The sequence below is a fragment of the Anticarsia gemmatalis genome, chromosome 6, assembly GCF_050436995.1.
Source record: "Anticarsia gemmatalis isolate Benzon Research Colony breed Stoneville strain chromosome 6, ilAntGemm2 primary, whole genome shotgun sequence".
Classification (NCBI taxonomy): domain Eukaryota; kingdom Metazoa; phylum Arthropoda; class Insecta; order Lepidoptera; family Erebidae; genus Anticarsia; species Anticarsia gemmatalis.
In genome coordinates this window covers 5,536,867-5,555,499 of record NC_134750.1, presented here as the reverse complement: position 1 = coordinate 5,555,499, position 18,633 = coordinate 5,536,867, and the positions used below count along the sequence as shown (strand labels likewise).

Here is an 18,633-nt window from a genome sequence, read left to right as displayed (position 1 = left end):
AAGTGAAATGCTGAATAACTAAGCAGTACTATAGTCCAACTACATTGTAGAGAGCCTTGTATGCGAAGTTTGCGGATTCATGCAAAATAAAATTTTGTGCATAAGTGTGGCATGTTTTAAACAACTACTTTACTTAAGAAAAACACAGAATTGACAATTATAATCGAGATAAATCGGGGATTTCTAGGTTCTCTATTAAGTTGTCGGACTATTAGTAGGAAGCCGTATAAGCAAATAAAATACAAAAATAAACTCAGATACTTTTTATTCAATATACATAAAGTAAGAAAATGGCACGTAATACATTGAAGACATAAAATAACTATATGCATGTGATAGTTCATAAATATGTACAACGTGAGACAGTCTTATTTCTATTAGATACTAGACGTCAAAAAGGTCAATACATTTTAATATAAATGGAGAATTAAAACATTGGGTATGATATAAAATACGTCGCATGAAATATACTGCGATGTTACAATTTATAAGGCACATCAAACTTTTCTTTGAATAAAAAAAATGTTCAAAAATCAGAATGCAACACGCATTTCTATTCATCAACAAGAAATTTGACCTTCAAAGACTGAGTAAGTCTTGCCCACATTTTTAAATAACTTTTATGAAGTGCCAAATCTTTGTCATATTAATTGTGCAATGTAGTACAAATTATTATAATTGAACGCGATGTCTTTTTATAATTTCTTCAGTCTAATTATAAACCTTGTACCTAATAATAATATTAAATGGTATTCATTTGTGAGTTTAATTACAAAATAGATAATTATATATCATTTAAATATAAGGTCACTTTTTAATGCACAAAAAAGGGTACAAAACATGACCAGTGTCATAATTATTGCTTACGAAAAAACGTATATGAATTGCGTTTATAAAATCAACGCAGCTCATTAAAGAGAAAATTACTTAAAATCCTAAATTAAGGAGATAAAAATTGAGATATTACACTATACATTATAAACTGGCAAAATGTATGTTACATTCTATCAGCATTGTAACCTTTTATAAAGTATACTCATCTCCAAGCCATCGTAAATCCACCTTTGCATCCGACACGGCGTCCGGCAGACAAATCCCTTCGATCCACATCGACAGAGATAACAAAATTTTCTGTTTGTTCAACAGAAATAAAAACAAACTCCTATCGCGGAGTGAACAAGATCCAGAGGTATGTGGACCGACAGATCATATGCTGAGTGATGGTCGTTTCTTCCTTACACTTTTGTTGCTCAAGCCGAGAATTGTGCCGATTACCTGCGACAAGAGAAATTATTAATTATTATATAAGCTTATTTATGGGAGACAAATATGTATATATTAGGTCGGGGAAAAAGTCTTTTCGAATTCATTTCATCTCTTTGGCTTCAAGAATCACAAATTACTACACGGTTCATTAGTTTTCTTTCAGTGACCTCGTGAGGTACCCAAATATCGAGCTTTTTCGTGTAGAGCAAAGATTTTATTACAAGTTGATACATACTATAATGCGAAAAGACTTTTTCCCCGACCTAATATATCTCTAACAATTATTAGACGGCTTTTCTTCACTTCTCTGCGGAACATACATACTTCTGCATCTTAAATTAATATCTCAAATTAATAACGACAGAAGACTGTAAAGCTTACCTTAGACACAGAATACGCTGCAAGCTTTCGTCTAGGCGGTAGTAAGAGAGCAAGCGCACGCGCCTCTCGTAACAGCGCGTGGAACGCAAGCGCTGCGCCCGCGCACGACTCCGCCGCTGACACCTCGTAGAACTGACAACCGAACCTCAGCGATAGCTCCTGACCCTCTTCCGCTTTGACAACTCTGTTTAAAAAATACATCCTTAATGCTACTTAAGTGGTGTCGATAGCATTTGACTCGGGTCAACAGCTCATTAGATTATGTAATAGTGTGCAGGATTTAGAAGTGTTGTTAAGATTAGCTCTTAATATCTCTAAGAGCCACAATTTTTTTTGGAAAGATATTAAGCATAACTTCCGAATTCCACGTGACTGTAACATGCTATCAGCTAAAATGATTTTATGCTATTGGTAGAAAATAGGTAAGCTGTTTCGTCGGTTTTTTTTATATTTGAATTTCTTCTAGTATTTTGTTTTTCACCGGGGAGAAGGCTTTATTAATCAAGCTCCTTTCATGTTCTCAATAGTAAAAAGTCAATTTACAAACCTGGCATGTTCCAGGTCTCGTTTATTGCCGAGCAGAGTGACGGCAGTACATCCAGGCAGTCTCGTCCTTTCCAACAATGCTAACAGTTCAGCAGCCGCCAAAAACGATCTCCGATCACAAACTGAGTACACTACCGCGAACGCGTCTCCCCATCGAAGGTGTTCAGCGAGGCATCCACGTTTCTGTACAAACAAAAGCACGTTTTAATTTCCAATCACGGGTAAAAAAGCCATTTCAAGCAAATCAGTTCACGGAAGCAATTCTATAGATGGGTCTTTTAACTTAAACAACACTAAAATATTTATATGATTCAAGATGTAATAATGAGCTCTTTGTAGTGAATCATACAATGTTTTGTAATGATGACACATTTTGAATAAAACTGAAGCTGATCTTGAGCCGCGACTTGAACTACAAGATTGAGGGTCAGTGTTAATGTGGATTACTTGGCATCTTCTCAGTCATAGTACAACTTTGTTATCTTTTAATTGTCATATTTATGCCAAAGGTGATTCCAAATGTTGCTTTGGCACTTCTATGCCTATTAACCGGTAAGGTATTACGAGCACGATGTTATGAAGGCACATGACTCACAATGTAACAGTTTGTCAGTTCAACTACATATTCAAATTATTGTTGTTTTAAATCATCCGCGTGCGGAAACTCATGTTCAACAAAAGTGCATTCAACTCTGCAGCTTTCACAATAGTACTTGAAGTACACGATGCTTTCAAACGATAAAATATTTATTGAAAAGGATGCACTTTAAAGTGATATCAGTTTACAAGCGCGTGGACTATTAGCGAAGCTATCGACAAGATAAAGCATTTACCGCGCAACCGCACGTATCTAAAACCTCCACTTCAGACGTGGCGCCATCGAACGCCACCCGATGTTGATACAGGAAATCTGAAAACAAAACCTATAGTTACTTTTGCACAACACAATCACACACTCAACGCGTTCTCAATACCGGCCTCGTAATATATTGACTTTCTGAAAGATGCTATCAGTCACACAGATCTAGGTTACAACCCGTAATGCACTCGTGCGATACGCCAAATGACTTATTAAGTGTCACTGATATATACAAAAAAAAATGCAATAAATCAACTGAAAAGAGATTTTAAGAACGCAAAGATTTTAATGTTGATAACTGGGAAAATAACCAACGATTCGGCAATAATAGCACAAGAATTGTTTAATTCCGACGATATGAAAGTCAGGAATTTAATCAAAATCGTCTGGCACATTTATGGGAGAACTGAAATATGTGTTGTTGTTGTTCCTATTTTTTTTTTATTTATCATCAAAATAATGTAATACGAAACAAAGGTCGACGGCCTGCGGAGACCGGCGCCGGCGTCGGTCAGCCTTGGCACTCCCGCGCTGCATCTTGCCAATATCGCAAATAAACCGTCCATTGGCACTCAATGCTTGGCATTTGGTAAGTGCCCTCTGTAAGGGCTCATGTTGATTGGTATTTCTGTCTTTAGACCAACACTGACACTCTTCGCATATCAACGAAACGATCAGGAGCCGGGAGGTGTGCCAGTGAAAAATACATACAATTATTACTGTTCCGATAACCTCAATACACAATAGGTCTATTTATCTGATAACCAACCGTGCAAAAACTTATTGCGTGACATTTAGTCTTTCTAATGCTGGGTCGAAGAGGATTGATCATACACATACTCGTACACAGATTATCTAGATAAAAGTATTGAGTCAATTGTGGCTTTCCAATGAGTTGGAGGAAAATCCCACAAACCTCGAAAAGATTAGCAATGTATAGAGAAGTGTGTAAACAAACCTCATTAATACAGTAGCGAATTTCTAAATTTACTCACCGCCGGTGGAGCTGTACTCGCCGATGTAGCGCTTGGTTAAATAACGAACCACCACCGCTGCAACAATAAAACACTACATTTACACAATTGCGCAACAAACGCTGTTTAATTTGTTATCAATAAAGTAAAGAACATGTATTTGATTACACTTTTAGTTCACTCTTTATCTAACAAGATAAAACACATCGATTAATGGAAATACAAGGCGGTAACAGAGAAAGCCAGCAATTAGCGGCTGTTGGTGAGGTGTTACAAAATTTGTGCCCCTCAATGAATTTATAACTACAAGCCTCAATTAGAGGGAAAGTAACAAAGGGCTAAAGGTGTATTAAAATTATTGGTCAACTACCGGAGCAATTAACACTAAAGACGAGAGCTTTACTATTAGCTTTTATGAACAATCAATGTTTTATAGTCTTCTTTTATTATAGGGGAACGAAAAGGAATTAGAGGTTTGAAGATTAGATACAGGAATGTGACCTTTTAATTGGATATAACAATTACTATTGTCAAACTTTCAATAAATAAAACAGACGGTGTACGGCGAGTCGAAACTATTAATCTAATCCGTCAGATTATAAAAAATCTAAACGTATCTTCTACTTAACGCAAAGATAGTTTATTCTCAGAACCAGTAGTTGTCTATTAATATCTTGATAGACTTCACGTTTTTTATCTTGAATGTAAATGCTATCTAATTATCCGTGCATTACCCTACATAAACATCACGCTTTCATCCCGTAGGTAGTAATTACAGTCACTTTGGTTACAAGTCTGCTACATGAAGCTTAGAGTCTATAAAAAACAACTTAGTTGCCTTTCGGTGTTATGAACACTTTGAACACGTATTGAAAGATTGTATGCCTTCCGAATCAATATAAGTATATTAGTGATTTATTTGATTATACTACTGTGTAAAGTACATACAAATAAAAATTGGAATTCGAAGTTAGTTTAATAGTAATAGAAATTGTCGTCTGGAAACCTCACATTTCGAATACACTTGGCGTCAAAAAAAAAAATTTTTCTTGTAACATACTTTTTAATAAAAATATAGTATTGCCCGCATAAAGTCATTGCCCTTTTCACGTTTATACGTCTTTTAATACAACTATTTTTACTATAAAAAGACCTTCTTCGTCGGTTTGTTTACCTTCGTAGGTAAAGTATCTTTTACCAATTTAGACCACTTGTCAGACCTTTTTGGACTTCCGACTTTAATTAACCAACTGTCATAGTCAAGTGACAACCCCGTCTGGCGCCACTTAATGAAATTAAAAGGAAAACAGACATCTCAGAAAAGTAAATTTATTAATATTTTATATAATGTCTGACTGTTAATTGTTCGTGGTAGAACCGCTCACCCCATTTGAATGACAATTAAGTATATGCATAAAAATAGATTAGCTTTTTTTAAAATCACTCCATTACAGTCTAAATTGGGTTTAAAGAGTAAGCGAGTTTACATAACTTTCAGTTTTAGCTATCGAATAATTCAATGTAACATGAACTTAGTACTTGATACATCACATAACACGCAAGAACACGGAAATGATCTATGAAAATTGATAGCGACCCATTTTCTAAGACATTACACTACAGCTATTGTATTGAGAGGCTAATAACCCGACATTTCCAATGCACTATTGTAATCTTACACTATTATGCAATCTCATACATATAAACTCATATAGAGAAAGATATCAAGCCCTTCATAAAAATACACAACTTTTTTATTCCCAAAGTTGGTTGAGGTTATCTTCCGTACATCATTTGTTAGATAAAATGTAGATTCCCGTGTATGTTCTACAGTATCTAAATCTGTAGACAGCGAGTTTCCAAAATATTACAACGCTTGCATCAATAAAGAACCGAATTCTGATAACAATACTGATTGAGTAAACAGGTTGATGTTGTCTTTGAAAATACAACCATTCTAACCTTTGCCTTTTGTGATTTAGAATACGATGGTATATCAGATCACAACAGTAGTCATCAACAAAAAGATAAAATAGGTAATCAACATTCAATAGTAGCTAAATATTAAGAATCGTAAATAATTTTGATGATGATGAAGCCCCAGATTTATCGACTTCAAATCACAAACACCATTTAAACATTAACCCATTTCTTCCAGTTGACTCACTCCTGTTTATTCCATTGAAATCTTATCGAAGTCTAGCATTAGAACAAATATTTATGACCTAGAAACAAGACCTATACATACTACTTTCAATATTTACCTCTAAGGCATAGTTGTTGAATATTGAACTTGTAATGGCCCAGACAGACCAGAATTTGATGATAGACAGATATCGAATAGCAAATCAATCTTGCGTGTCTGATTAAAATCTAGTATCGATGGATCATAAGTCATAAAACCGTCGTGAAATGTCACATCTCATCATGTAGTGCTAGTTTTATGGAGATTTGCTTCTGTCGAATAGTGGCCATAAGCAGAAAAACTATAAACGTATCAAGCGATTTATTATTCAGCTTCTGCTTTATGACATGAGTAGTTTAATAGAGTTATGTTTTATGTTTGTACTAGCTTTTCCAACCCACGGTTCTCTCTACGAGGAATTTAGCCTGTTCTCTTTGTAGAGAGTGCATTGCATTGCTACCAAATCATAAACTTACCGTTTTGGACTATCTAGCCAGTGACGTGAGTCTATCTCTTTCAATCATATCTAAAGCTTAACCTAAATTCTATTCTAATTTGGAAAAAAGTGTTTAAACTTTGACCGCATCTCATTTATCTGCGGTTTGATTAAGTAGCAAAATATGCATAGGATGCTTTTATATTATGTTTGTATGTCAGGACTGACGGGTCAGGAGCGATGGGCGGTGATGTGTTCAGATTCAATGAACCAGCTCAAAACAATCGATGTATGTTAATTGCGATTTCACGGCTATCTATCGAGGTTGTCGAACTTTCCTTTTATGTTCACTCTCCCGGTCGAGAATCCTTTATTGGCCGAGAGTAAACACTTCACTAGTTTTATTGGCTTTGAGCTATTGATGTTTATTTTTAGTCTGATTAATCAACGCTGTTCAGTGATTTCTTCTGGATAAATAAAACAGATACGATCACAAATAAAACAACATGTTAAATGTTAACATAAAAAGTGCATGTTTGAGACATAAATTGATTCCGTTTTCGACTTTACAGATCTGCATATTATTATTATTGTGCAATCAGTAACAAACTTAAGAAAACCATGTAGTCCCTACGTGAATAAATTCGAGACAAAATTAACAATGGCACGAGTTTTTGCTAAAGATCCAAGATAACGAGTACCGCTTCATAACTTCATTAAGAATACTGGAACTCCTACTGTAAAGCGTAGGTACACAGCTACACAGACAAGTATTGCAGAATCTGAAAATCCTTATCAATTCGTGCAAAATAAACATGCGGCTTGAGTCGTACCAATTATACTAACGAGTACTTTCACTCGAACACTGATAGCTAGGCGGTTCAAGGTGAACCGCACCACATTACTCTACACAGAATTACAGATAGCGCCTCATACCAATATATCTGGGTTAAATGTGTAACAAGACAGAACTCTCGTTACTACAACGCGTCGCCGACCGAAATAGGTATCCCATACCTTACAATACATACAGTGACAGATGTTTCAACTACTGTTTTGCAATTGAGACCCTACTTACATGGTAAGTCTTATTAAGATCTTGACCGTGAAGTGGTCGAGGCTTTCGCACGTAAAGTTTCGTGAATGTGAATAAAGTAGAGTCAGTAACGAGAGCCATAACGGGACTCGAGGAAACGAGGGATTTAAGCGACGTCCCTTAAGTGTATACGGTAGCAAGCTAAATGTTAATTAAGAGCATCGGCGAGGTGATCACCGCTGCGATCCCGGCTTGTTCGCCACGCTACCACCAGTAATTGGACGCCAGACAGTTTCATTTACATTTTTACGTTCCGTTTATTTCCGTAAACGCCACTTAATTAAGGCACATGTCTTTCTTTTGCGTCTCCAATACACCATTCGCTATTAAGTTTATTGATGCCTATAAAATGAAAAACAGGCAATTATTTTTTATTTGTCGCTAATGTTCTAAGGATATGAAGCTTTCTCTCATATGGTTAATATTGTGTTGACATGCTAATTAGAATTTCACTGCAGTTATTTTTGACAGATATGACAACGATGAGTCTTATTTGACCTAAAAGTCTAGAAAAGTTGACCTGGAATTTACTACAAACAAAGGTCTAAGGTGGCACACGGACGCAGAACAGAACCGCCCAGACATTGACAGTTAAATACACTGAGGAGCGAATCTCATGTTCACAATTACGCATCGATATTATTCAATGTAAACATAAAAGTGAGAAGAGCAAACAGCGAAAGTAAAAACACGATACCATCAATACAAATGTAAATCAGATACCTACTTATCGAAACACATTCAAAACAAAAAACAATACACTGTGTTATTAGAAAATGTACTAACAGCTGCTTAAAGTTTGTATCCATACTTCTGTGTTTTAAAAGCTCAACATGTTAACAAAATAGTGCGTGACTATACAAAAGCGAACAAGATAAATCGAGACATTTCTTTCTTCGCTAAAAATATAATTCTAACTGTGCGAATCTATTTGGGACGCTGACTGTACGATCGAATATTCGGTCGACAACGTGTTGTAGTGTTTCGTAGTGAGTGAGTGTGCGTGGTGAGTGGTGGCGCGGTGCGTGAAGCGGGTGTCCCGGCAGACGTCTGACCGGGTGACTCAGTGCGACCGCCCGCCCGCGCCAGCCCGCGCCCGCGCACCACGGCATGCGGCTGAGCTGCGCGCGCGCAACGCTATAAATACTACTGCAGTTGACATTTACTCGCTCTCGATCTATGATCCCGAAACGAAAAGGTTTTATATCATCCGTAAATGTTACATCGATGATTCGGTTATGAGAAACATAAATTCGAGGCAATTGCTATTGTCTTTCAAATGAAAACATTACACCTACTCCAACGCAAACTAATAAAATTTGCAACTTTTATGTTTCAAGTGGATGTTTATCGACTTCTGTTTAGCTTCAGATACTTCTCTGAACCATAAACTTTCTTAAGTCATTGAAGTATTTTGAAAGTGGCATTCGAAATTATAAGTTTAAACATTCCTACTTAACTTAAATTGTGTGAGCAAACGAAAACACGACTCAAAAAAGTACACTCAATACGAGTGTAATTAAAATTAATTTGAAAAATTAAAAACTTAACACACCTGTCAATCTGTGTGAGCAGCACTTAAAGTTGCGTCACGAAATGAGTTCCTCGGGATCTTAAGTAGTGTTTACATTAATTATTATCAAAACACTCGTAATTACTTCGTGTTTACCGGTAACCACTCGGGGCAAGCGTGTCGAGAGCCTAAGAGAAGTTAACTTCATCATATAATCAAGATGTGGACTTAAGATTGATTGTTTGTTGGTTACGTAAGGTCTGACACTCATTAATGCTAACTCAAGCATGCCTTTGCTCGAACCCGTGGGAGCATGTTTTGTAGGAAAGTATAATTGCGGTAACGAAATTTCTTAACTTACTTTTAAATACATCAGTAACATGTGGGTTTTTCGACTGTAGCGGGAGTGCCACAAGGCGTTTCCTTGGAACCATTATTCAAAGCTAAGCGTTTGACACTGTTTGACAATGACATTGACATACAATACAAACGTTTGACTTTATTAATCAAAGCGAATATGTAGTAGTAGTCACAATATTTACCAGAAACATGCTTTTGATATGAAACTGAAGGCTTTTAATGCTGATCAAAAGTGCTCATAACATGATAATCTAAATAAATTATAATGTAATATTAATAATCATATGAAACCAATCATTTGCGGCTGGTAATCATTGGATACGGCTTAAACTGTGATTACTTATAAGTTATATTAATTTAATAATACATTCATAACTTTTCAAACAAATCAAATCTATGTAATTTGATTATTGAAACGTGTGATTAGTATGTCTGGATAATAATCACGTTTGATAAGATTATTATGTTATCTGAGTTCATTAGAACAATACATTAATATTTCATTAGGTAGAGACACAATAATAGAATAAGGAATTCATGACACGATTTAGTTATTTCTAATTAAGTTCAACATCTACTAACCTAAACTTATTTTTTTGTCTCGCATGAAATTACCATCTTATTACAAAAACGATTTCCAGAGAAATGGCTTCAGTATAAAATATAGGAACTTGAAATTAAATCTGATTACGAAAACCTGATAACGTTGGCAACCAGGTATTAGAGCTGTCCGTCCCCGTAAAAAGACCAAGAGGGAGACCCCAGACCACATGGACAGAAGTGTTGAGACGAGACATGAAGGCATGTGAGGTTGAGGAAGACGACGTCAAGGATAGGGCGAAGTGGAGGAAGAGTGTAAGGAAGGCTGACCCCACTATCATATGGGACAAATAGCCAGAAAGAGAGAGAAATCCAAGCCTATTGAACTAAATCACGTTAAACCTCAGAGAACACTAGTCTAGTTCTCGTGTAAAATCCGGGTACTAGACATAAAAACTAAGAAACGTGTTTCTAGTCTATGTGTCTGTGCAAACATTGCACCTATTTCTGTTCCCATAAACACAGTAAATTTCTAAACACTTCAATTGAATTTATCGATAAAAAAACTTTATAATAACAAACATAAAAAATATCGCGGTATAAAACCACAATTCTGTATGAAACCATTAACATTGAAGTGATCGTAACATTGCTCAATGATCGCGGCATCCGTTCAACGTTTTTACCTAATCTTATAATTGTTATGTTAATATATTGGAGTGTTTCCTAAAAACGACATCCGACGACTACGCTATAAATCAATTTCACCGTGTTAGCTTTCGCTAAGTTATTGTTTATACTTTCTATTACATAGCAACACGTCTACATAATACTATATCAAATGGTAGCATTTCGTAGTTTCCTAACCGATATTAATTGGCGATTAGCGACGTTTGAATGTTGAATGAGTCATTAATGGTCCGCGCATGATTTATTTGTTGTTGCGCTGGAGTCAGTTTGTCAGTCAATTTGTTTGGCGTATCTCGGACCGTGTCTTAATATATTAACACGTGCCCATGTGTGAACAAACCGCAATGTGTCTCGAAGCCGTATATGTTTTAGAGGTTCATTGGAGTTTAGTTACACAACCATTGCGCTATATGTACAATGTTTATACGATAACGCGCGTCGGAATTTTATATTTCCCGTTGTATGTCATTACTATCAGTTCTATTTCCTAAACAGGGATATTATATTAGCTGACGTGGTTTAACCTTATACGAGTAGTTGCCAGTACTCACGTGTAATGTTTATTGATTGAGAATCTAAGGTTAGACAAGTCGTTTACGTATAACGAATGTCATAGACTTAGTTGGGAGTATAAAAATAGACGTGACAGGTTTTTCAATCATTTCTTCACCATTTCTAGAAATCGATTACTGACAGAGAAGATAAAAAATGAAAATCGAATTAAAAGAACAATAGCTATAGTTTACGACAAAGTAAGAAAAAAACAATGTGAATATAAAGTCAGCGCTTGTCGGTTTGGAATGGAATACTCAAGCCTCTATTAAGAACCAATTAATATAAAGAAAAACTATGTAGTAAAGCAACAATAAATTAATCATGAATACATCCGATAAGTATTAAAATTCATCTAGCCTGTATACATAACACTAATGAGCTCCCAAATATTTAGGTTATGAAGAAATGCGGGTATGCGGCCATTCGGCGAGTGATTTAATTTACTGTATCTATCCACCTGGAAAGTAACCTGTAAATAAACGTCAGTGAAATAGGACGCCTCATACGCCACAATTAGAGCATTATTCAATTACTAATAGAGTTAATTTATTTGATTTATTGATACGATGTTTTGACTTTGCATTCTGGGACTCGCCATAAATATACCCTTGCGTCAGTTATTTTCGGAAAATAATTAGGCGAAGACAATAAAGTTTTATTGCAATAAATGTCATCATTATCAATAAAGCAGTAAAAAGAAAGTCATACAAAAATGTTAAATATTCAACCAAAAATAAAGACCCCGTTTCATATTGACAACATAATGGTTTTCGTACATATCGCGAACAATAACTGTACTGGATGAATAATTTATTGTGAATTCTTGCAAGCACGGTTGTAAGTACGTATTAATAGCTAGTTGTACCCAAGTGTTGCCCATCTCAGTATTTATGGTCGCTCCTCCCTCGCAGTTCCGTCTGAGTCTCAAACCAAGATACCAAAGACGTGACGAATGTTCTGTCTCGTTGTAATTCTATTTTAAATTTAGATAACTATATTTAACGCTACATATATTATTATATACTTGAAATTTATACGCAGATTGATTTATGACTTGTATTATAATACGTTGTGTAACCATTTCGTAACGTCAATGATGTATTAAAGAATGCAAATTTTTATTTACTTGGTGTACCTAACGCTACTCACTATTTAAGATTTGTTCATCAAAGGCATTCAATTACACCAGTTTTCACGTTTTTTCTGGATTCCATTTCAAATGCTCGTGGGTAAAGAGTCGTGATGGTTACAATTTACTCATTGTGGCAGGCGTAACGAATATCTTACATTGTAATTTTATCGTGACTTGTTTAGCATTCAGTAATTTCTTTACCTTTATTTTACGCACGGTCAACAAGTAATTTAACCTTCCCACGTACTTTCAATTTATCAGCTACCATTGATATTAAATACACCTTCAACAAGAAAACTTGGTGTTTCTTAGCAATAATCAGTAAATCAAATATGTGACTGCTCTATTTATCTTCCGAATTCTTTGTGCCGTAGCCAAGAAGCTAATTGTGATCTAATTTTAAAACTCCTGCGCACATCTGGGAGTTGATGATCAACATAGAAGGTATTGTCTGATAAAACAAAATGGATGAAATATTTGGGGGTAAACAAACTTATGAGTGAGTGCATTAGCACTGAATGTTGCTCTACCTGTGCGCTTGTTTATGTAGAACTTGTGGAGTTACTTCCGTAGTTGTTGCGTTATTTATGCAAGGTTATAGTTTACTCTGCTTCATCCTGTTACAGTAATAGGATTATGCGCTTTGAGTTAACTATTAGTTTAGATAATTGTAACAACATATTTAACAAGTTTATTTTGAAACCTGTTCTAGCTAATGTTTACGAATTAGTTCCTTAAATTCTTAATCGTATATTTTCGGAGAATGTTTCAACTATGTCTATTTTCGTCCCGTCGAAGATAGCGATTCGATGACTATTCCGCGTACAGTATAATTTCTTAGTAACCGTAGTACTATTTCATTTGGCTGACTAAGTGTTGTCGTAACCGCCTACATAGATCCCACGCGTTACCCGTGCATCGGGCATGTTTACTCATGTGTGACAAAAGTAACGGGTCTAATCCGATTGCCGAATATGAAGGTATTATGTACAAACATTGCAGTGTGGTCTTGCTGCGAATAGATTTTACCATTACAGCGTCACTTCCCGTGGCCCGTGGGTGATGTAACAGGCGATTGAAAAATCCCAGTCATTTAGATACCGACGCATATAGATGTGAGAATTAAACGTAAAGAAAAATTGAGAACCCAAGATATGATAATACATTTTAATTTTTTGTTTTCTTTTATTCGAGAAACACTAAAACTTAGTATATTACTTATGTTAACTGAATAAAATCAATCTTTATTTATTTTATCGAATAAATCATACAATATTGTATTACAAAAATTATGTAGTGCAGAATAAATCAGAAGATTATTTAAAATTACCATCCTCTTCTTAATTCTTACAAACAAACAGACGTCGATCATTCTCTTTGAACTTCAATCATTTCACTTCGATGCTATCGTTGATATTATCACAATTGGTGTATATTAATAGATTATATGGATATTATTCAGTTCCCCGGTCACGTGGAGCACCACGAACCCAGTAGCCATAAGAAGCTGAGTTTAGATTACGTACAAACTGTATACACGACAGTAAACCACCGCCTACGAACACCGCGATAACTCATTTAGTTCGGAATACTTAAGGTATAATAAGTAGTCGTTTTAGACTTGTAGTAGTCTAATAGCGGTAACACTGCAAATTGTGGTGTTCATGCAACTAAGGTCAAGTCCAATCACACATGGAGTTATGTCAGTAGGTTTGGAACCTTCTAGAAATTAGTTAAATCCTGCATCGCGACATATTGTCGATATTATCGAGTGTTTGACATTTATAAGATACGTTCTGAAGAGCTGTCCGCAATTTCTTGAACACTATAGAATAATGTTCGAGATTATGATATTTCACCAAATAAATTATCCTTACGTTTGGTTTTATAGTTTTATTTGTTTGAATATGGCCAACATCTGTTGCCATAGTCGTCTTTTTGTTGCCCATGAACTTCAAGAGTGACTTTTAAGGGTGCAATTTTTACACGTAAGGCTTCCAACCTTGACAATATGGCTTACTTTTCAGTGTCAAATAAATTGTCAAAGACAATGTTGGCTAATGAAGTTGTGTTTTTTAAACTATTTATGGCTTCTCTAGTGACTTTGAACTCCTTTAGTGACTCTGAAAATAATTCATTTCACTAACTTTCGCAATTTCTGAAATTGTTTTACTGTTTGTCATGGGAAAAGAAGAATATGACATTGGGGAAAAGCCAGATAGTTTTAAAGAATGGTTAATCTGGGAAATTCGTAAGCGAGTATTCCCAAATCAATGTATGACCGATGAAATTATTTCAATTCAACTTTATTCTAATAAACTTTCTGCGCTTATTCACGTGATGTTGTGAGCATACAACACAGAAAAACAGGTGTATAAATGCACGAAGATTAAAATAAAATTCCCCGTCTTCACTGAATACTTGTTTTGACATTCAAATACGTTGTTCTGTTAGAATAAATACGTATTTGTTTTATTTAAAAGCGCAATGTTTATATAAAACAGTTATCGTCGAACAATGTCAATGTTAGTGGCGTCTGAGAATGCCGCTATGACGCGAATTCGTGAGATTCTCTGTGACGTACGCGCTGTTTATCAAAAAAATACTAACAACTACGTAATACTCCACGTATTTTAATAATATACAGATCTCTTCAACTATTTTTACAACAACTGTAACGCTGTAGCCACAATTTTGTAAAACAAGGAAACTGTTATACATAAATACGTAATTTCAGGCCTCTTTTTCATAGGGTTAGGCAGAGACCAAATAACGCCACTTGCCACGATCCTTACAAACTTCCCTTGCTTCATTCACATCTATACATATTGTCAACAAGAACTTTTCTGTTAAAAGAATCATATTGAAACTCAAATGTTTTGATTAAAAGCTATCAGAAAAAACATCTTCAGATTTTTACAAATCATTTCAACATCCGATAGTTTTACGACCTTTCCTTCGTTCAATAGTTTCTAATAACTTAATGAAGATATACCGGCGTTCAAAATACTTCCCAAGCTGAACTTGAAATAAAAACAAAACGTGTTGGTGATTAATCTTGTAGCGAATATAGTTAACAAGCTTTATAGGCGTGGAGCTAACTATCGTGACTAATTGTATCCTTGCAATTTTCAACCCAAGGCTGTGGTACATCCGGAGTTATGCACAGACTAAGAAACGGAATACTTACGTTTATTATAAAATATTGTACAGAGAATTAACACAAACATGATATTTTGGCGCATTGTATGAGAAGTAACGCTAACGTGCTTGAAGTTTCGGCCCACGTTAAACTGACCGTGGTTGCAAACTGTCGGGAAAGTTTAAAAGTTATGAGTATTTACGTCAAAATTATTTTAAAGAAGATCCGAATACAAACGGATTAGTAGGGTACAATACATTAACTGTCATAAATAGAACAATCATATTTCTCGTTAATAGTAATATGAGCAATCCTCTTTATTTCTTAACTACTGGGGCTTCTCAGTACTCGAAGCGATAATAAAGGGGATGCCCAGACGAGAACAAAGATTCTTTATTTGTCGTGAGGATTGTAAACATTGAAAACATTTCAATGCAAACAAAATATTAAGATCGTGGTTTACTACCGACAGATAGACTACCTACTAACTAAAGTCTATCTAAATTATACTCTTAAAACTAGTTATCATCATTAAGAAACGGCAAAGCCGGCCTTAAAAATATGTTAAGGGTCACTATACCCATCACTATCTGCTGCTACACCCGTCATAAAAGCGTAACATCTAATAATTACATATTTCTCAAACATTACTGCAATCAAATTGAAACATATCATACAAAAATAGGTCAAAAGTCATAAAGTTAAAAGGATTCATACAAAGTCAGTCAGTCTTAATAACAGTTTAGAATCGTTACCTATCATTAAGTCATAGTGAAACGTTCGAAGCAACATCATGACGCAAAAGATATGTAACAATTACAGTTTAGCAACCCTTTGTTACATAGGTGCAACACATAGTAACTGTCGGTTATCAGTCGTCTAGAGCCGGGTGATAAAGCGCGCATACTGTGTCAACAGCCTAGTGGCCGATTCCGTGGAACTCATCCAAGTACAAACAATGATAACATTGTCCAACATAAACACATCTATTTGTTTTATCATGTTTTTTTAATGCATAACTTCCGTGCCTTGCATTTTTGAGTGATGATTGCAAATATTGCGCGTTAGCTAATCAAGTTTGAAGAGCGAAATTATTAGTTTCTGTTGTTTTCTAGATTGTAAAAGCAAGAAATAAATTGGTGTTCTCGATGCTTCAGACGCATTTAAAAGATTTGTAGACATAAATATTGATAATCACACATTTGATGAAATCTAGAATGGTAGAGAATAGCAATGTTATTGAACGTGGCAATAGTGAAGCCAATATGTTACATTGAAATACGTATTCAGTTGGTAGAGTAAGGTTATAGAAGTTATGGAACTCGCTTAAGTTACCATCTACGTGTCAATTCATATACTTTGTATTTTATATGATCGCTGTAAAAGTGTTAAGAGTAGAAAGTGTTTACATAATTCAAATGAACCCACAACAAATGCTCCTGGTGTATTTTACTTCAAAATCTGATCATTAAGGCTCCGGTACTCATAAAAACATAATCTTTCTTAATAAAATTATATAACAATCACGATTTAAAGTATCATAAATTTCTCCATTTCGATTGGTGCCGTAATATGTCTCTAATATCTCAAATTAAACCAATTAAATATCAACTAAACCAGCCGGTAAAAGATTAGATACATCTGTTTATAACTAATCTATAGCACGGCCTATAATTAAATTAATAGTCCTAATAACTACCTCGGGGTATTCAAAATAAAGTAAAAACTTTTCTCAAACCATTAGAGATAATTGATTTCGACGATGCATAAAAAACAAAAAAGCCGTAATTATCGACAGGTCGTTAAAGCCTAATTTTATCCAGACATTCGAAATGAAAATGAAATGACTTGGGTCAGGAAACTATGCGCTCCAATCGTGTTAGTCACCTGCTAATAACAATTTAATGTTTTCCTTAGGTTATTCTTACCGGACTTGCCGCAGCGCGCGCTCCCCAGCACCACAACTCTTATTCGATTAACTGTCATCTTCATTAGTCCGTTTATAGAGTCACTGCACTTGTTACTAATGTATGTGCATCTAAAATCTGTCAGCTTAAGATCGTACTCGTTTATAATATAGAATATTCGATTTACAAGAAAGATCGCGTTGGCGGCAATATCAGCTGTTACTCAATGATGGCGGACGCACGCGCGCACAACGCACCTGCTTGCGAGCGACTGCCGTCAAACGAAATTGGCGCAAGGCGCATTCAGGCACGTCTATTAGAGTGAGCAGTGAGAGACATTTGAATACAAACTCATTTGTCTTTCAGTGTATTTTTTGTTGCAGAAATCGGTGCATCGCTCAACAACAATATTAATGGAACTACCGTTTATATTACAGACTGTGATTTGTACTCAAAACGTCAGTATTGTTGGACAAAAACTGCAATTAATTTTCAATAATCTATACTAATATTATAAAGCTGAAGAGTTTGTTTGTTTGTTTGTTTGTTTGTTTGTTTGTTTGAACGCGCTAATCTCGGGAACTACTGGTCCAATTTGAAAAATTCTTTCAGTGTTAAATAGCCCATTTATCGAGGAAGGTTATAGGCTATAAATCATCACGCTACGACCAATAGGGGCAGAGTATCAGTGAAAAATGTTACAAAAACGGGAAAAATATGATTCTCTTATGTGACGCAAGCGAAGTTGCGCGGGTCAGCTAGTCAATAATAATCCACGAGACATGATGATGCATATTCTTCGATTGTTATCAATGTTCACAATAGCTTTAATTGAGATGTAGACCGTGCGGTTTGTATGGACCTACATATGGAACCCAGATAGACTAGGTTACAGAGCTGGCGTGCCAAAATGTGCGAATGTAGCGTGCTTTACAATATGGAAAGTTAACCCGTGTTAGCAACTGTTAAAGTAATTGGGCTAATGATGATTGGCTGCGGCTACAATATTTTTTGTGTGTTAAAATTTCAATCGCAGATCCAATAATAACGT

The 18,633-nt window shown here is 35.4% G+C and overlaps 1 protein-coding gene across 1 annotated transcript; it reads right to left on the bottom strand.

The window, feature by feature from the left end:
- Nucleotides 1-248: 248 nt before the first annotated feature.
- LOC142973586 (ras-related and estrogen-regulated growth inhibitor-like protein) lies at nucleotides 249-17,884 on the bottom strand. Its single transcript, XM_076115435.1, has 6 exons — nucleotides 17,604-17,884; nucleotides 4,048-4,104; nucleotides 3,027-3,103; nucleotides 2,195-2,376; nucleotides 1,648-1,831; nucleotides 249-1,275 (listed from the first exon to the last, which is right to left on the bottom strand). Exons 1-6 carry the CDS (start codon nucleotides 17,665-17,667, stop codon nucleotides 1,207-1,209), a joined length of 633 nt encoding a protein of 210 aa, XP_075971550.1. The 5' UTR covers nucleotides 17,668-17,884; the 3' UTR covers nucleotides 249-1,206.
- Between the last annotated feature and the right edge of the window lie 749 nt (nucleotides 17,885-18,633).